General features: G+C 64.6%; 2 protein-coding genes across 2 annotated transcripts in view; one reads left to right on the forward strand and one right to left on the reverse strand.

The window, feature by feature from the left end:
- Nucleotides 1-8,725, forward strand: part of RBM28 (RNA binding motif protein 28) — a 10,202-nt gene extending 1,477 nt beyond the window's left edge. Inside the window, exons 3-19 of the mRNA XM_025215431.1 lie at nt 237-359; nt 799-874; nt 1,244-1,336; nt 1,767-1,841; nt 2,246-2,375; nt 2,568-2,671; nt 3,926-4,004; nt 4,336-4,445; nt 4,867-4,940; nt 5,151-5,286; nt 5,779-5,843; nt 6,013-6,171; nt 6,482-6,631; nt 6,893-6,967; nt 7,314-7,618; nt 7,851-7,953; nt 8,418-8,725. Of these exons, the coding sequence (XP_025071216.1) occupies nt 237-359; nt 799-874; nt 1,244-1,336; nt 1,767-1,841; nt 2,246-2,375; nt 2,568-2,671; nt 3,926-4,004; nt 4,336-4,445; nt 4,867-4,940; nt 5,151-5,286; nt 5,779-5,843; nt 6,013-6,171; nt 6,482-6,631; nt 6,893-6,967; nt 7,314-7,618; nt 7,851-7,953; nt 8,418-8,555 (1,995 nt within the window). The 3' untranslated portion in view covers nt 8,556-8,725. The remainder of the gene's footprint in view (nt 1-236; nt 360-798; nt 875-1,243; nt 1,337-1,766; nt 1,842-2,245; nt 2,376-2,567; nt 2,672-3,925; nt 4,005-4,335; nt 4,446-4,866; nt 4,941-5,150; nt 5,287-5,778; nt 5,844-6,012; nt 6,172-6,481; nt 6,632-6,892; nt 6,968-7,313; nt 7,619-7,850; nt 7,954-8,417) is intronic.
- Nucleotides 8,726-8,732: 7 nt separating this feature from the next.
- LEP (leptin) lies at nt 8,733-17,731 on the reverse strand. Its single transcript, XM_014524651.2, has 2 exons — nt 16,897-17,731; nt 8,733-16,631 (listed from the first exon to the last, which is right to left on the reverse strand). The coding sequence occupies exons 1-2, from the start codon at nt 17,038-17,040 to the stop codon at nt 16,278-16,280; spliced, it is 498 nt and encodes a 165-aa protein (XP_014380137.1). The 5' UTR covers nt 17,041-17,731; the 3' UTR covers nt 8,733-16,277.
- Between the last annotated feature and the right edge of the window lie 1,369 nt (nt 17,732-19,100).

Below are 19,100 nucleotides of genomic sequence, written 5' to 3' on the forward strand. Positions count from 1 at the left end.
CCGCCCCCCCCCCCCCCCCCACCGCCTACGACCAAAGAAATGATCTCGGGGTGGGGGGGCCAGGAGCCGCCCCGACCGGCGGGGGGACTCGCGGGGGGACGCGTTGCTTGGCGCTGGGGCAAGGGCAGGCATCGGGTATCCCCCCGGCTCCTCTCCGGAGCGCGTGGGGGGCTTTGTCGCCCCCCGCCCCAAGCATACACTGGTCTGACCAGGCTGGCTGGGCCTCGTGGGCCTGACACTTCCCGCTCCGCGCTCCAGATGCGGCCCAGGCGCCTCCGGAAGAGAAGCCGGCGAAGGTCAGGAAGCCCAAGGCCAAGGGCAAGAAAGCCCGGCTCATCGTGCGTAACCTCAGCTTCAAGGTGAGCAAGAGCCTGGCTTCCTCCCTCCGCCGGGCTGGGCGCAGTCCAGCCCTGCCCGTCGCGGCTGCTCCAGGTGACCGGTGGTGGCTTTTGTGGGGGGCAGGAAGGAGCTTGGGGATGAGGCGGGACCCGCAGCCGCCTCCGGGCTCTGTCTTTCTCTGCCCCGGAGAGTTGGCGATGCCGGGAAGGCGGGTCTGGGGCAGGGGCAGCGGCGGTGGGCATCAATCCCTGCAGCTTTGACCAGGCTTGGTCGCTGCCTTCTCGGCGCACAGCCCTTCAGACCTCGTTCCTTCCCCGCCAGGGCTGGGGGTGCAGGGAGCCTGGCACCATGTGGGCATGGACCCTCTCCCTGGCTGTGCCCCTGCATTGGGGTGGGGGGTGTTTCCAGCTCTGCTCCTACCCCGGCTTGTCCGTCAGCCCGCGCCTCCCCTCTCCCTAGTGCTCCGAAGACGATCTCCGCGCCCTCTTCTCTGCCTTCGGCACCGTCCTGGAGGTGAACATCCCCCGGAAGCCAGGTGCGGGTGCTAGCCGTGGGGCGGGGAGGGGGCTGGGCTCTCTTGGGGTGGGAGCTGCTGTCCTGGCTGGGTTCGTGCTCCATAAGCCCGCCAGTTCTCCCTGCCGTGGACTCCCTGCCATGGACTGCAGGCTGTGCCTGGGCTCCAGCTAGGACCAGACAAGCTGCGGGGCACGGGCCAATCCAGGCGGGATGAGGGGATAAGACCTTGGGCCCAGGGTTTCCCTGCTGGTAAAAGGGGCTGGGTCTCTCCACTCATGCCCCGGTCCTAATATTTATTCTCTGGAGCATCTGTGGATGGGGATGGACCAGACATCCCAGCCCGGCAGACGCCTGGCACACTCTGAGCCCTCCCTTGGTGCCCTTGCAGATGGGAAGATGCGGGGCTTCGGCTTCGTGCAGTTGCGGACCGTGCTGGAGGCAGGCAAGGCCTTGAAGGCCACCAACATGACGCAGATCAAAGGTGGGGCCCTGCCCTGCTCCCTCCACACCGCCCTGGGGACCCTCCCTGCCTCGGCCTGTAGCTGCCGGGAGCTGGTGCTTTGCCAGCCGTGGTCTCTGCTGGGGAATGTCCCCGCCAGGGACCCAGGGCTTTGCTCCTCCTTCGTTCCCTCCTTGGGGGCCATTCGGTTAGCCCTTCTGCCCCCCACGCCAGGGCTCTATTCATCAGCCCTGGCAGGCAGGATCTTTCCTTGGATGAGGGAGGATGGGGGCATGTTTACAACTATCCAACTGTTCCCTTTGCTAAGCCCGGCTCCCCATGTGGCCCATGTCAGGTCCAGCCATGGCCCCTGGGCACTGGCTGTCACCGTCCCCAGCTCCCCAGGTGGCTCAGCTTGTCCCCAGTACCACGCGCTTCCTCAGGTCCCCACAGCCCTTCTGGTCTCTTGCAGGGCGGCCAGTGGCCGTGGACTGGGCCGTGGGCAGGGAGAAGTACAGAGCTACACAGGCAGTGGCACCTCCCCCTGGTGAGTGGCCGCAGTGGCTGGGGCTGCTGGGTGGGGAGTGAGACTCCAGCCTGGTGGGGGCTCAGCCCTGACTGTCGGTGATGAGGACGTGGCCATGGCCCCCAGGAGGCAGCCATGGCTGGGGTGGAGCTTGCAGTGCCAGGACCTGCCTGGGCTGGGGGCAGAGGGTGATCAGATGCCAGATGGAGCTGGACGCCTGCTCAGGCACTGGGTTTCAGGAAGGGGAAGGTGGGGGGTGGCTTGGGACACCTGGGTTCCTTCTTGCCGCCATGATGCCAGGTGTGTGGCTCGGAGCTGAGGGGCTTAGCAGTGGAGAGAGGGGCAGGCCCCTGGGGCAAACAAGGTGTGCCCGGGGCTGCCCCCTCCCCTCTCTGCTCAGCTCCAGGGACCCTGCGCTGTTGCAGGCAGCTTGGAGGTGAAAGCCAGCATGGCCCCGGGACAGGAGGGGGGCTCAGAGGATGCCAGCGAGGAGGAGGAGGAGGAAGATGAGGACGAAGCCGCGAACCCAGAGCAGTCACCCAGCACACAGGGGCAGTGAGTGACGGGGACCCATCAGCTGTGCCCGTGTGGACTGGCCGGCTCCTCCAGCATTGCCCTGGGGAGGGAGGGACATGGCTCGGGGTTTGGAGCAGGGTACCTGGGACCCACCAGCTTGGTGCTGGTGCCTGGCGCTTGACCCAGTCACGGAGCAGGCAGGGGACTCCAGGCTGGGACTTGCTCTTGCAGGCTTGCCCAGGCTGACAGCAGCGAGGAGGATGAGGACAAAGGCTCGGACGGGAGCACCCTTGAGGAGGAGGAGGAGGAGGAAGAGGACAGCGAGGATGAGGAAGGTCAGTTCCATCTCCCCATGGCCCTGGCTGCAGATGTGGGGAGGAAGCCAGGGGCTGCAGGGTCTTGCAGAAGCCTGGCCTGCCTCAAACTGGGCCTGGGCAACCCCGGCCCTGGTGCCTGCCTGGTCCCTGCCTCACGGGGCAGCAGGCCATGTGGGGGCTGCTCTCAGCTGTGACCTGCCAGTGGCGCCAGCCTGAGACCCTGGTGGGTGCCATGGGGCCGAGAGCAGCCCTGGTGCCAGTTGATGGGGGCTGGGCCTGGCATTGCACAGGCCCAGGCCAGTGCGTGTCCCTTCCCCACCTCTTCCTGAGAATGGGGGGGAGGAGGGCTGGGGGGCATCAGTTCTTTTCCCCATGAGCTACAGGCTCCAAGTCCCGGAGACTCCCAAGCCTCCATGTCTGCCCTCCACTGGTGCCCCCTTCCCTGGGCTCCAATGATTGTGGGGGTCGCTGCTCCCCTCCTCCCAGGGAGCTCAGCCCTGCAGTCCCCTGCCTGGGGCCCTGTTCTCTGCACCCTGCAGTCCTAGAGCCACGCGCCTGGCAGGGAGCTCTGGGGTCATATTCAGTCCCAGCCCTACCTGAGGCAGGATCAGCCCTGTCCAAACAAGCCCAGACAAACCCCATGCCTGACCTTGGAGCCACATGACACAGTTGCCCCTGACAGCCCTAGGCATTGCCCCCACCCCTGCCCCCAGGAAAGTAAGGGCCATGGCCGCCAACGTGCTGCTGCTGCCAGGGGGGTCGTGTGCTGCAGAGAGCCCAGGCCCAGTCCATGCCCCCACTGCAGAGGAAGGCAAAACCCCCCCAGTGCCACCAGTCTGAGCAGGGAGGAAATCCCTTTCTGCCCCAGTGCAGCGTGGGGCTGGGCCTGAGCTCAGGAGCAAGACCCTCCAGCCAGGACCCTGCGAGGTGGGTGCAGCAGGAGCATTGGCACAGCCTAGTCCCATCTCCAGCCTGGGCTGCAGCAGCATCTGTGGGAAGCTTAAAACCCCTGACACATGGAGAGGACGCAGCAGGGGAACCAGCACAGCCCAGCCCAGAATCCCGGGACACCCACAGCATCACTGCACCTAGGTCCTCCCGCTCATTGCCCGTCCCCCATTCCCTGGCACCCCAGTGTTAGAGAGTCCCCCCTGCCCTGGGTGTTTATCCCACGGCCTCCCTGCTCTGGGTTCCCAGCAAGGGCGAGGGGTGATAGCCACTGACCCCATGGCCAGGCCCTGCTGACCTTGCCGGTTGCCGGCCATCTTGCAGGTGACACCACGACCAAGAAGGGCAAAAAAGGCAGGAAGCTGCCGTCAGACGTGGCCGAGGGCAAGACGGTCTTTATCAGGTGGGCTGGGTGTGGGGCTGGTGTTCCTGGGAAGAGGGAGGGGGGTCCACATCTCTGCCCCTGCCTCTTACTCAGCCCCTGTGAGCAGAGTAGGGGGTAGTGGTGGGTCTCTTGGGGTTGGTCCTGGCCTCTGCCAGGGATGGGGGCTGTGACGCTGCCTGTAAGGCTGCCCCCCACCCACCCAGGCAGGAGCGTGCTGCTTCCCTTCTCCCCCCAGCCCCTGGCCCGGGCACAGCCTGGGGGCGGGTGGGTCTTGGGGCTGGGATGGGTGGATTGAAGCGGGGCGGCGTCTGCAGCAGGGCCCCTAACGCTGCCCCCCTCCCCCTGGCAGGAACCTGTCATTCGACACGGAGGAGGAGGACCTGGGCGCGCTGCTGGAGCCCTTTGGGGAGCTGCAGTACGTGCGCCTGGTGCTGCACCCCGACACCGAGCACTCCAAAGGTGAGGCCAGACCCCCTCCCCCTGCCCGAGGAAGAGATGGGGAAGGGGCTTGCCCTGAGCTCCCCCTGCCCTAGGCCAAGCCCCCACCCAGGCACCTCTGACATCGGCGTTGCTCATGGCTCCCACCAGGGCCTGGGCAGGGGGTTGAGGCACCACCCCCACCACCAGCTCCCCGTCAGCCCCAGACCCCGTCTCTTGGCTCTGGACCTTCTCCCTTGGAAGAAGGCCTGAAGTTGGATCCCTGGAGCACTCACCGCCCAGGCAGGGGCTGACTGCTGGGGGCTTGGAGGGGCCTCTGCTCCCCTGGGCAGTCCCTGGAGCCGGGCGGAGGTGGCGCAGAGCTCATGTCTGACCCCTCCCAGCCCTGGCATGGGATCTGATGGGGACTCAGCCATGGCATTGACCTCCCTCCTGCATCTAGGCTGTGCCTTTGCCCAGTTCCTGACACAAGAGGCTGCCCAGAAGTGCCTCCAGGCTGCTCAGGATGAGAGTGAGGTGAGCTGGGCGGGGGTGGTCCTGGAGGTAGAGGGGGGCACTGAGTAGGCAGAAGTCCTTGGCTAACGTGTTTCTGGGGTGCCCCCAAAGAGCTCCAGGGAGTCGGGGGGACAGTTTGAGCCCGTCGGAGCCCCCAAAGGAAGGGGTAGTGTCTCCCTGCAAGGGCCCAGATCCCCGGGGCAGAGTCTCATCGCCGCCCATTGTCCACAGGCCGGGGGGCTGCGGCTGGACGGACGCCGGCTGCGTGTGGACCTGGCCGTGACCCGCGAGGAGGCGCAGAAGCTGCGGGAGCAGAAGGTGAAGAAGCCGACGGGGACCCGCAACCTGTACCTCGCCCGTGAAGGCTGTGAGTGAACTCCCCTGCCCCGGCTGCCAGGGCCCTGTGAGCCCCTTGCTTGTCCCTAGAGTCTCCCCACTGCCCCTGGGGGTGGTTACAATGGGCTCCTTGTATCTCCCTCAGGTGTGAGCTATCCCCTGGCTTGGGTGGGGGGGCATTAACCCTTCCAGGACCAGCTCTGTGCCCCCCACACTGCTTCTGTGTTGCCCCGGTAAAGGAGGGAGCAGCGTCCCACAGGTCCTGGGGAGTCTGATCGGTGCTGGGGTTCGGTCTGTCTGGGGCCTGGCAGGGCAGGTCAATACCCTCCCCATAGGGCCACGGCATGGGCTCAGGCTAAGGTCCCACGCCATGGAGGGGAGGGGGGTCACAGGGGCCCTGAGTGCTGGGGTAGCTGGCACGAGGAAGGCGGTGAGTATTGGGGGGCAACTGGGGCAGACCTTTGTCTCCTGGTGTCTCTGCTCAGCCCGGGGGGAGCCCTCACACCGTATCCGTTCCCCGCAGTGATCCGGGCGGGCACCAAGGCTGCCGAGGGCGTGAGCGACACCGACCTGGCCAAGAGAGCACGGGTGAGCGGGCAAAGGGGCACTGAGCAGACAGTGGGGTTTTACCCAGGGGGAGGCGCACTGATGGGGGTGACATGGGGTAACACTGCGTCCCTGCCGGGACGGGGCCTCTGGCTCTGGGGGGGTGGCACTGGCTGGTGGCGCAGGAGGCCTTGCCCGCCCCCCACCCCAGTTCACGGAGCTGAAGTACCAGAAGCTGAAAGACCAGAACATCTTTGTGTCCTGCACCCGCCTCTGCCTGCACAACCTGCCCAAAGCCCTGGACGACCAGGAGCTGCGACGCCTCCTGCTTCAAGCTGCTGGCGGGGGCCGAGGCGTGCGCCTCAAGGAGGTCAGTGCTGCCCCCACTCCCACCACCCTAGGAGACAGCCCCTGCTTGGGCTCAGACCTGCATCCCGGTGGGCATCCGGTGTCGTGGGGAACTGCAGGGGGGGATCCCAGAGCCCGTGCAACAGCTCGAATGTGGGCTCGATCTCAGTGGGGTTCATGCTCCAGCCTGGGAGATCTCTGGCTACCTAGCACAAGGTATCTGGGGTGTGAGCCCTGGGGCAAGTGAGGGCTCCAGGGGGCTGGGCACGCGCATCCCGGCATGGCTGAGGTCGGGTCTGGGCGGCCTGGCCCCACCGGCACTATCTCGGCAGTGCCGGGTGATGCGGGACTTGAAGGCGCGGACAGGCCAGGGCCGGGCACCGTCGCTGGGCTACGCCTTTGCTGAGTTCACAGAGCACGAGCACGCACTGGCCGCCCTGCGCCACACCAACAACAACCCCCAGCTCTTCGGGCCCAACAAGGTAGGTGCCAGGGGGTGGGGGGAGCTCTGGGCACCAGACTGGTATGCATGTCTGTGCCCCTCCCCGTGGCTCTGGGAGGGGGCAACTAGCAGCTCCACATGCTGGGGGTGAGAGTACAAGCTGTCCTGCTCCCTTCCCTCCTTTTCTCCGGGGCTGGGGGGTCCCTTGCTCTCTGGGCTGGCACCTCCCCGACCCCTCCCCAGCTGGCGGGGAGCTCTGGGGAGTTTGCTTGGGTAGCTCTTGATCTCCTGTCCCCTGTAGAGACCCATCGTGGAGTTCTCCCTGGAAGACCGCCGGAAGCTGAAGCTGAAAGAGCAGCGTACCCAGCGCAGCCTGGTATGACCCCATCCCATGGTCCCTCTGGGCAGAGCCCACACCCCTGTGACCCTGGCAGCAGCGCCAAGCTCCTCCACCCAGCCTTTGTTCTGTGCCCTGCACCACATGCCCCCCATCACTGGGGGTGTTGTGTGGATTCATGCCATGCCCCTCTCTATGGCACTGAGCTCCGAACTCAGGCCCTGTCTCTGGGGGAGTGCAGGGGTGCTCGAGCTGGGCCCTGAGATGTGGCCGTGGCTCCTAACATTGCAGGTGACCTGCATGGAGGGGGGTCCTGGGCTTGCCTCGCATCTCTTGTAGGGGTTGCCAACGGGCTCTGCAGCCAGCGATCTCTTGTTTCATGCAGCAAAAGTTGCAACAGCAGCAACAGGCGGCCAAGGCAGCCGGCCCAGCCGCCCCACCGCACAGCCCCCAGGGGCACAAGGGCCGCAGGAGGCAGGCAGAGGTGCCAACAGCCGGGCAGCCAGCCCCCCCAGGGCAGAAGAAGCCCACCAAAGGCCCCAGGGGGCAGAAGGGCACCGGAGGGCTGGAGGCTGCGGCCTCGTGGTCGGGCTTCCAGACCAAGGCAGAGGTGGAGCAAGTGGAGCTGCCCGACGGCAGGAAGCGTCGCAAGGTGCTGGCACTGCCTTCTCACCGGGGGCCCAAGATCAGGTAGGAGACACCCACCTCTCCGTGGTTGGGGGGTCTCATGGTGGTCGGGGGGGTCTTTTGCTGCCCCCCCACAAGCCCTGCTCCCGTAGGACTCGGGCAGGGTGGGGCTGAGAGGGGGCAGCTACCCTTGGGGGAAGTGGGGGGTAGGGTGGCTATGGGGAGGCCCTCCTGGAGGTGCTCGTGCATCCCCACCCCCCCAAATGTTGCTCATACCTTGGTTCCCCACCCCCAGGAAGCGCGACAAGGGCAAGACCAAGCTACCACCTGCCAAGAAGCCCAAGGCCAAGGCTGGCCCGCGGCCCCTGGAGAAACCCAAGGTGGTGGCTGCCAAGCAGGTGAGGGAGCAGGGGAGGGGAGGGGGCTCCGGCCTGGGTCCCTCCTTGCTCCTGCAGAGACTCAAGCCGGGCCTGTCACCATCTGGGACCCTGGGAGTGCTCTTGGTTGGAGTTACCCAGCTCCCCTACCCTTCCCAACCCCAGCATAGCCTTGCCAGCTCCGTCACGTGCATGTGCATGCTCTCAGCCCAGTGCCAGGCCTGTGCCATCCTGGTCCCTGGCTCAGGTAGGTAGAGGTACATGGCTCAGGCAGCCTCCTGTTGCTCCCCCACCCCCGGCAGGGCCGGGCAGTGCAACCTGCCTGTGCTGCGTGTCCCTCCCCAGAAGCAGGCGCACCATGCAGGGGGTCCTGGTATCTGACCCACGTGACCTGCCCACCCTCACTCCCCAGGCTTGTAGTGCCCCCCCCCCAACCCATACGTGCTGCGACACTGAGCCAGGCCCCTCTCCCTGTGCCCCCACAGCAGGCAGCGGGGAAGCAGCGGCGGCCGGCGGGGGGCCAGGCCGAGGCCCGCTTCGAGCAGCTGGTGGAGCAATACAAAAGGAAGATCCTGGGGGGCCCCCGCGGCACCCCCAAGCGCAGCAAGTGGTTCGAGAGCTGAGACCCTTGGGGTTGGGGGGTGGGGCAGGGGGGCTTTTGGTCTTGTTTATTTAATCTGGTTTTTAATGGACTTGATTTTTACCCTGCGAAGCCTCCTGTGTCCTGGCCCCTTGGGCATGGGACTGATGTGGCCCCCCTGCCCCCAGGCTGCTGGGCTCTGGGGCAGCCATGGGGCCTTAGCATTGACCCCCCTGACCCGGGTTGGGGGCGGGGGGAGAAGGGACCCTGGGGGCTCTGCAGGAGGGCCCCTGCAGCACTCCCCTAGCCCCTGCCCTGCCTCACTGGCATCAGGGCTGCTTCCCCAGGCACATCCAGCAGGGGGTGCTCATGCCACAGCCCACGGACCTTGCCCCCCCCCCGGTCTCTGATTGGGCAGGTGGACTGTGCGCCACGGGGGCCCAATTCTGATTGGTGGAGCAGCGAGCTTTCTCCTGACCCTGCCACCAGTGGCTGTGGCCTGCAGGCAGCGTGGCCCCGTGTGTAGCCCGTGTGCTGGCGGGGGGCTGTTCTACCTCCACCCCCCCCATTGGGCTGGAGGCGTGGGGGTGCTCAGAGTCCCCTCCATGTGCATTTGAATAGAGGGGTCTGGGTCCCCCATTGGGCACTGCCGGGGAAACTGAAGCACGGGGGTGTGCCTCAAGCTGGGGGGACCCCGGCTGCCGTGGGCTGTCTCTGTAATGCTGAGCTACCCCCCCACCCCAAGCTCCTCGTCCTGTGCCTGCCCCTGCCCTTCTCTCCTCCCCGGCACTAGGTGTGTGAGGGGACACAGCTGGACCCGTCTTCCCCTGGTACTGCCCCATGCCAGGTCCCTCTCCCACCCACCTGCCCTCCAGGAGCCCTCATGTGGGACCTGGACCCCTGCAGCCCCCCTCCCCCTGCCCTAGGCTGGGGGCCACATCCCTTCAGGTGGTGCTGGCACCTCCAGCCTTCCTCCTCCCAGCTGTGCCATGGGTGCCGGAGCCCCCCAGCACTGCAGACGGGCCCCCGGGGGGTGCTCTGTGGCAGCTTGGGGGTTACAGCCCGGCTCCCCGCTCCTACCCACAGGCTCCTTCCCCCCCACCATGGCCGTGTTTGCCTTGGCACGGCTCAGCCAGGGCCGCAGCATCACACCTTCATTGCTCCTGGGCGCATGCCTGCTGCCTTGTGCCAATGGGCCCAGTGCCAGTCTGCTGCAAGTCGGGGCTTGACCCCGGTCTCCTGCTTCCCTCTGTGCTCCCGGGCTGGTTGTAGATGGGGCTCGGAGCTTGGTGCGGTGAAGAGCTGATCGCAGGGCTCTGGCCTATGGGGTCCCAACCTTTGCATGCCGGGGTGAAGCTCAGAGGCTCTTGTGGGGTGGGTCTTGGCTTCTTGCTCCCCTGCCCTGGCTGGTCTCTGCCCCCTGCTCCAAGCCAGCCGGGTCCCCGGGTCTCACCCTGCGCCAACCTGTGCCCCCTCCACCTTGGGCATCTCCACGGCACCCCTCCAGCAAAGGGCTCTGCTCAAAGCCCAGGCCTTTAGGAGCAGGCTGGCACCAGTGTCTGCCATGTGGGGTGATTGCATGAGGTGACTCCAGCGCCCGCCCGCCCCCTGAGCTCTGGCCACGGCCGTGAGTGACGTGCCACGTGGCTGAGCTTGTGCCACCGTGCACGCAGCACCGGCGGCTCCCTGCCCCATGCCCCTGGGCCCTGCAGGTGTGGACGGGGGCCCAGGGAATGACAGTAACCGTCTTGTCTCCAGCCTGGCGCGAGCCAAGCTCTTGTGCAATGGGCTCCAGCTGCCGGCCCCAGTCCCAGCTGCTGTGAAAGGGGGCAGGGGCCACATGGGTCTTCCACAGCTGCATCTAGGGCCACACACTGGGACAGACTGCCCTAATGCCCCCACCCCAGGCAGGTTCCTGCCTTAATGCCCCCCCTCCCATGCCCATGGCTGCAGGCCCCCTACCCTTGTCATCCTGCTCCTGGCAGCCCAGGCAGGCCGTAGAGCAGGGGGTGGACTCAATATGACCCCCCAACTTCTGCCCGCCCAGCTGCTCCCTGCCTCTGCCCCCCCACCTCATGCATCTCAGGACTGGGGCTGTGGCAGGGAGTCAAGCTCTCATGTCCAGGGTGGGGGATGCAGAGGGATGGTAGCCACCCGCCCTCCCCTCCCCTCACAGCGGTGCTGGGCCTGGAGTGGGGGACGGGACATCCTGTTGATGCTTCTGCAGAAATCCAGGGCCCTCGAGGGCTACCGTAATTCTTAGAGTAGAGCTGGCCTCAGCTGCTCCCGGCTGCTGGGTCGCTTGAGGACACCAGGCCCCAGAGCCCAAATCCCTGCTGGCTGCAGTTGAGTCAGCTGTGGTGGGGGGGCGGTCAGCAGAGGCCCAGCAGCAAGTTGGGCAAGTTCCTGGGGGCACATCCCCAGCTGCATCCGTCTGCCTCTGAAGTGGGGGGCACAGCTGGCACCATAGCAAGTGCCCACTGGAGGCAGAACCGTGGGGTGGGGTGAGGGGGGGTAACTGCCCAGCCCCAGCACACGTGTATGTACTAATGCACATGCAACCCGCCACCACGCATCCTTCAGCCAGATATGCCCCCCTTCACCACTTATACATACGCTCCAACGTAAACGTGTACTCACACCCACACGTGTGCATACACCCCTCCCCCCACGCACATGTATATACACATACACAAGTCCCCACAGCCACCCCCACCTATGCACGTACACCCTTCACACTCATGAACACCCCCCCACCCAACCATAGACGTGCAGCCCACCTATACACACCTATACATACCTGTACCTATACAAGCTCATCTATACCTATGCAACCTATACTCACACCTGTTCACCCCACCTACACACACCATGTCACCCTTATACCTACACATGTACATGTACACCTGTATGGGCACCCTGCCACACTCAGCCCCCCCACACACATACACAAACCTGTATACATGCGTGTGCACACATGCCCCCACAGTTTCTCTCCTCCATATATGCACACTGCCATACACATACATGCCCATATACCCCCCAACCCTGCACCCATGCACACCCACACCTGCACACACATTTCCTGCCACCCTCCAGGCTATGCTTAGACACCCCTGGACTTCACAGTGAGCCAGGGCTGTAAGCCATGTGCATAGTCAGGGTCTTCCCCCTTGCCCCCCAAGGAGCTGCAATGGGGTTGGGGCAGTGGGGTGAGGCCTGGGGGTATTGCCTCTGCAACCCGGGGTGGGCTCAGTCACCCAGCAACTGATGCAAGGAGATGCTGTGGTCTGACATGTTGGAGCTGCTTGGCTCTGCTCTATTACAGCAAATCCGGGGGTTACCCCTTGCGTCCAAGGGCAGATCTAAGATGCCGAAAACGGGGGTGCCAGGTCCCCAGGTCAAGGTGCCTGTTTCCCTCCATCACACCTAGTGTTTCTCCTGTGAAAAAGACACGACAAGCTGTGCTAAGGTACCAGCGACGTGACTCAGTCAAAGATCAAAGCAGCCCCAGATCTCACTATTGGAATGTGTTGTCATTTGCTAGACTACGTCTTGCGTACAAGACAATTAAACCACAATGAAGGAGGCAAAAAATAATCAAAACCTGGTGTTTCCAAAGAAACACCAGGTTTTGATTTTTTTTGATTTTTTTATTTTTTTTTTGACTCTGCAGTCATTAGGGTTCAAGGGGCCTCTCTTGGAAACAATAATTGAGCCTTCCTGAGCTTCTGGACAGGGCAGGTGATGCTTTGCTGAGAGATTTTCACCTGATTTTCACTTGTGTTTTTTTTAGCTAGAGTTAAAAATAGCAGGGCTGTGAAACAGGAGCCACAGGGCCAGGAGCAGCTCACAGGCAGAAGAAAGGATGGAAAATCAAGCCCCTGAAAAAAAAGAGAGGGGCGTTAACGCCTGTGGAGTGGAGAGATGAGCAGGGATCACAGAGACAAGGATGGGCCCCGCTCTGGTGGTGTCCAGACTTTGGTCCAGGGGTAGGAGCTGGCAGGTGGGCTGGAGTCTGGGACCCGTGGGGGGCTGGTGCCTGCCCTGGGCATGTCCTGTGCACAGTGGGGTGGAGACCCTGTCACGCTTGTGCCTCAGTGATGCTGCTCATGAATAGTGCTGGTTTGGGGGGCTTGGAGGCTGTTGCCTTGCAGGGCATGTTGCTCCATCTGTGCCCTCCCATACAGATGGGAAGGAATATTTTTCCACTTGTGTTACTACAGGTTTCAGGGGGTTTGAAGCCTTCCCCAGGGGTGCTGGGTGCTGCTGGGAATGGGGCTGGGCTGTGCCAATGCTCCTGCTGCACCAACCCTGGAGGGTCTTGCCCCCACGCTCAGCCACACACTGCACTGGGGCAGGAAGGGATCTCCCCCTTGCTCAGACTGGTTGCACTGGGGGGTTTCCCCTTCCTCTGCAGTGGGGGCACAGCCTGGGCCTGGGTCTCTGCAGTGCCCATGACACCCCTGACAGCAGCAGGATGTTGGTGGCCGCGGCCCCCCTGTATCCCAGGGCGGGGGCTGTGTCAGGGGTGACTGTGTCGTATGGCTCTGAGGTCGTGCATGGGGTTTGTCTGGGCTGGTTTGGATGGGGCTGATCTGGTGGGGTGCGACCCCACAGCTCCCTGCCGGCCCCACGGCTCTGGGACTCCATGTTTCCAGCTCGGGGTGCTCCGTGCAGGGTGCTAGAGCAGCTCAGACACCCCCGTGTGTCAGACAGGGCCGATCCTGCCTCGGGCAGGGGCTGAACTCAGCGCAAACCCCCGGTGCCAGCCCGGCTACCCTGCGACTCGGTGCCTGGTAGCAGCGGGATGCAAAGCTCACAGCTGAGATCTGCAACAGCTAGACCCTTTTGTGGGTCCAAGGCACTGGCTCAGAGAAGTTGCCTGGACCCAGCAGTTTGCAGTCTCTGTCCCAGACAACCTAGGGGGGGGTCCAATAAAAGATCTAGCCCATAAAGCTCCCTGACTCGGTGCCCCCCGGCCCTCCTCGACTCTCTTCCCCGGACCCGAGCACCTTGTTATATCAGGGCCTGTTTTCAACGGAGCTCCCCAGTGTCCCCTGACCCCCCAAGGGGACTTTGGCTCCCAGTTTATAACAAACACCAGCGTGGCATTGAAGTGGGGGCTCAGGCTCTCTCCCCGGCCACTTTGTCTGGTGCCCCACAGAGCCCGAGCCACGACGGGGGGTGACAAGGCACTTTATTCATTCAGGGGGGTACAAAAGGGGTATAGAAAATGTGGTGGTGGTGCCCATGGGCCACATTGCAGCTGGGCTGCCAGGGGGCATGGAGAAGTCTGAACTCCCGGTCCCAGCCGTGGCCTCGTCGGGTGGACGTGGACATGGAGATGCCCTTGTACCCACCCTGGCCCCAGGCTCGGGCAGGCAACAGGGGCTCCACGGGTGCTCCGGGAAGAGCTGCTTGTGTTGCCTGGGGTCCCTCGCCGGCGGGGTCCAGCAACGGGAACAGACCGGGGCTGAGAGACCGGGCAACGGGGCAGGAATTGGTGCCCTCCGTGCTGTGGGCATGAGGCATGGACCAGCCGTGCAAGGACCTGCCCTGCACCGGGCCAGGGGAGATGGCGGGGACCGGAGGGCAGGAGCCGCGGACATAAGTAGCTGCATCCAGGCGAGGGGCAGACATGGACCCCCATTGCTGGGGGCCGGGGGGCTCTGATCACCCCACGCGGGAGGCTGAGTTGGATGGTTGGGGTTTCGCCCTGACCTGGGGACCCCCGAGGTAGCTGCGTGGCGGGGGCGCTGATTCGGGCAGCGATAGTGTGGGCACTCGGGAGGCTGGGACGGTCACATCCTGGCTCACAAGGGACACCAAGGCTTCGGATGCCCACACATGGGAGAGGGTCAGGCTGATCTAAGCGGGGGCCGTATCAGACCAGGCCGTGGGGAATGGTAGGGAATCACTGAACCAGAAATCCTAGAGGTCACATCCAGTCCGACCCCAGGCCGTCTAGTCCATAGAGAACCCAGAGTCCTATGGGGCTGGCAGAGGAGCGGCGGGGTCACATCCCGTCCCAGCCCTGCCTGAGGCAGGAGCAGCCCCGTCCAAACCCCATGTCTGACCTTGGAGCTGCACGACAGTCGCCCCAACACAACCCCAGGTATCACCCCCGGGATACAGGGGGGCCGCGGACACCAATGTCCTGCTGCTGCCGGGGGGGTCATGGGCACTGCAGAGAGCCCAGGACAAGGCCATACCCCTGCTGCAGAGGAAGGGGAAACCCCCAGTGCGACCAGTCTGAGCAGGGGGTAATCCCTGCCCCGGTGCAGCGTGGGCGCAGGGGCAAGACCCTCCAGCCAGGACCTTGTGGGGTTGGTGCCAGCAGGAGCATTGGCACGGCCCAGCCCCAGCCTGGGCTGCAGCAGCACCCGTGGGTAGGAAAGCCCAGCAGCTGTGGCACGGAGGTTGGGGAGAAGAGGCCTGAAGCTAAAGAGGGGCTGGGGACCCCCAACAGAAGCCCTGGAACGAGTTACTTAGGTGGTGGCATCTCCATCCTTGGAGGTGCTGAAGACCCGGGTAGACCAAGCCTTGGCTGGGATGATGCAGTTGGGGCTGGTGCTGCTTGGAGCAGGGGGTTGGACTGGATGTGAGCTCCCTTCCCACCCTCGTCGTCTGATGCTGTGATTTCCTCTAGCATCCCAGAGGGTAAAGACCATCCTGCCCTGCCTGGGGCTCACCGAGTTGTTTGCAAACCGAACGGGAGGATTTTTCAATATGCAAAAACACCCATAAAAGATCAAACGCTATGAACTTGAAGTTTCCAAATGGGATCTGTAGTCTAACGAAGCAGCCTCGGGTCTAACGAGGAGTGCCTGGAGCCTGAACAGGCGGAGAACCACTGCTCTGGGCCAGGAGACGGAGGCATTCATGGGCATGGCAGAAACCCCCGCGGACCCCATGCTATCCCAGAAAGCCTCCCTCCCACCTCTTCTGGGAGACGGGGCCCAGTGCCAGAGGTGGGCGAGGGCTGCATGATGAGGTGCCACCCGCCTGGTTTGTGTGCGGCCTGGTGAAAGAGCAGCAGCGATGCTATGGGGGCTACGAGAGTCGGAGCAAGCAGGAGAAGGTGGAGGTAGCTCCGCGGGGAGGGGTCCAGGGGTGCTGGGGCCTGGGGGGCTGCAATGCTGGTGGGTGAGGCGCCCAGATCATTGGGGGCGTTCGATCTGGAGCCGGGGAGTGAAGAGGGACGTAGGGGCAGAGGACTGGCCTGTGCCGTGCGGGGCGTGAGTGATGGGGTCTGGACTGCCCCCCCGCAGGAAGGCATGGGGGGGAGGGGGGGGCTCTCAGACCAGCATTGTGCCAGGACCAGACCAGCCAGCCCTGGGGCCACAGCCTGCCCTGGGGTCCTGCACCCCACGGCCACCCCGCCCCCTCCGCCCCGGGCGCGTTGGAGCCTGGAGTGTCCCCCAAGAGCTGCTTTCTCTCTCTCAAGCCAGGGGAGTGGGGATAAATACAAAACGGGGGTGTCACGGAGCTCCCCCTGGCCCCTGCCTCGGCCCCACGGGGGAGCCCAGGGTCCGGGAGCTGCCCGTCACCCCGCGGGTCATGGGGGGCAGCACCTGGCCGTACAAAGACATAGGGAATAAATAAATACTGGGGGCAGGGCCAGCTGCCGACGCCTCCTCGACAGTCCGCTGGTCAAGCGGCACAGAGCAGCCCGCGGCGCCGGGGACGCGTAGGCCGTTGTCTGCTAAGGAGCAGGGCTCGGGTGGAGACGGGGGCGCCGGGTCGCGCGGTGCGGGCCCCGCTAGCAGCACCGCAGCTGGTCCAGGTGCTTGGTGATGCCGTGCAGGCTCTTGTGGAGACGGTCCAGCGCCACGGCGGCCGCGGAGTAGGGGGCCTCGGCCAGCAGGTCCGTGAGGTTGCCCAGGGCGGGGGCGGCGGGGGGTGCGCAGCCCAGGTGGGCGCCCAGCAGGCGCAGGAGGCTGCGCAGGTTCTCCATGTCGTTGGCCAGCTGCGCCCCGGGCACGGCGTCCAGGGGCAGCCCGGCCAGCACGCGCTGGAAGACCTGCAGCGTGGCGTCCATGGCCTCCAAGCTCTCCAGCGGCCGCTCGCCCGGCAGGAAGTCGAGGCCCGAGACCTTCAGGTTGACGGGCAGCAGCTGCAGGGGGAGGAAGGAGTCAGGGGCTGGCGGGGGACGCTGCCCCGTGCCGCTGCCCCTTGGCTTGGCACCGCAGCACTCCTGGGTCAGGCAGGGGCAGACGGGCTTGCCCATCTTCCTGGACAGGAGCAAGGGCAGCGGGCAATCGAGTTGCCTGCAGCTCAGCCCTGGTGCTAAGGGAGGCCAAACCTGGCCCCTCTTCCAGCAGCCCCTGCTGCGAGGCTCATCAGCAGGGGAGGGCAGGGGAAGGGGCAACATGAGGCACCTGCAGCTCCTGGATCCGGGCGATGAGCGTCCGCGTGAGGTTCTTGGCGTCCGCCTTGACCTTGTCGATCTTCACCGGGCGGCCGTAGAGGAGGGGCAGCCCCAGCCAGAGCAGCCCGCAGAGGGGCAGGCCGGGGCACCGCATGGTCTGCCCACGATTGTCTCGGCCCTGGCGGGTGGGGAGAGAAAGGGACCGGGCTCAGGGAGGCGCCGGGGCCCGCGGGGTTTGGGGGACCAGCCAAGACCCCCTTCTTGGCACCACCGTGGATCCCTGCTCCCCTTCTGGTACAGGGGATCCGGGCAGTTCACACCTCTGCCCGCCTCAGAGACCTGCCATGGCTCCTGTGTTTGAAGGGCATGCGTGCACCATGCTGGAGACCCTGGGCAGGGCATCCTGCGACTGCGAGGAGCCGGGAGTGGGTGCACCAGTACAGCTGAGCCGGGCATGGCAGGTGCTTGCACAGGGGGCCTGGTGCTGTGTCCCCTGCCAGGTCCCCAGTGCAAGCACCTGCCTCGGTATGGAGCTGCCTGATGGCTCGGGATGGGACCGGAGCAGGAGGGGAGCTCTCCTAGCACGAGGCACAGACCCGCTCGTCACTGCAAGGACGCGGAGGCTGCAGCCTGCTCCCCCGGGGCAGAGCGAAGGACCTGTGCTGGGGCTGCAGGGAGGCAGCTGGGAGCAGTGCCCCGATCTCCTGGGTCCCAGCCCCATGCCCGAACAGATGCCCCCTAGACCAGTGTCCTGGCCTGGCACTGCTCTCACCCTTAACCCCGCTCGAGGCCCTGCCATCGCATCACATGTCACGTGTTGCTCCATCCCGTGCGTGTCCCTGCCTCTCCTCTTTCCCGGCAGAGCTATTTATACCGGCTCGACAGTTGCGCCAAGCCTGTGTAGCCCGCTGGTGTGCTCGGGGCTGTACAGCCAGCTCCTGGCTCCCTGAAAGTCCCAAATCCGTGGGGCTGGCAGGGAGCTGTGGGGTCACATCCAGTCCAGGCCCCTGCCCGAGGCAGGACCAGCCCTGACAAACCCCGTGTCCGACCTTGGAGCTGCACAACACAGTCACCCCAACACAGCCTCAGGCATTGCCCCCACGCCCGGGATACAGCGGGGCTGCAGGCATCAACATCCTGCTGTTGCCAGCGGGGGTCATGGGGCACTGCGGAGAGCCCAGGACCAGGCCGTGCCCCTGCTGCAGAGGAAGGCAAAACCCCCCAGTGCAACCAGTCTGAGCAGGGGGAAATCCCTCCCTGCCCCAGTGCAGCGTGGGGCTGAGCCTGCGCACAGGGGCAAGACCCTCCTTATCCCCCTAGCACAGCCCGGTTGGGTCCGAACCCGCCCATGAGCCTGGGCCAGAGTGGAAGCAAAGCAGCTGGCAGGTCCGTGGGGTCCTCAGCCTCTGCCCACCTGGCTCCAGCCCTGCCCCAGGTGATGCCCAGCTCTTGGGGCCAAAGGTTGCCTAGGGCGTGGAGGCAAAGGATGCACTTGGCCCCTGGGGACCCTAACCCTAACCCTCTTTGCATGGCAGAGACAGCTGAAATCCCAGCCAGGGATGGCCTAGGGCTGTAGTGGGCTGGGAGCAGTGGGTGCAACAGGATGCGGCCGGGCTGGGGATGGACGCAACTGCCTGGCCTGACCCCGCCAGGGGCAGATCTGCTGCCGGACGGCCCCTGGGGACCACGGCTGCCTACGGGGCTGCTCGCAGGCCTGTCCTGGCTCTGCCAGCATGTGCCGCATGCATGTGCATGCACACGGACACAGCTATGCACTCATGCAAGCATACACAAGTACAGGTACACATGTGCATGCACTCAGACATGCCCACACATTCATGCACACATGTGCACACATGCCCCCACACATATGCAGATCTGCACATGCACACATACCTACTTACAGGGACAGGCATACATGCACACGCATGTGCACATGCACATACACCGGTACAGGCACATATGTACACATGCACACACAGGTATGCACGCACACAAATGAACACAGGTACAGGCACATATGCAACACACACGCATCCACACAAATATGCCTGTGCACAAATACATGCAAGCACACATACACAGGCATGTGCACAGACACCAATGCATACACCCAGGCTCACGTGAACACACACACATGCATACACAGATATGCACACATAGGTATGCCCCCACACAAATACACACAGGAACAGGCCGATGCATGCACACACA

Source organism: Alligator sinensis, unplaced genomic scaffold (genome assembly GCF_000455745.1).
Source record: "Alligator sinensis unplaced genomic scaffold, ASM45574v1 scaffold1083_1, whole genome shotgun sequence".
Classification (NCBI taxonomy): domain Eukaryota; kingdom Metazoa; phylum Chordata; order Crocodylia; family Alligatoridae; genus Alligator; species Alligator sinensis.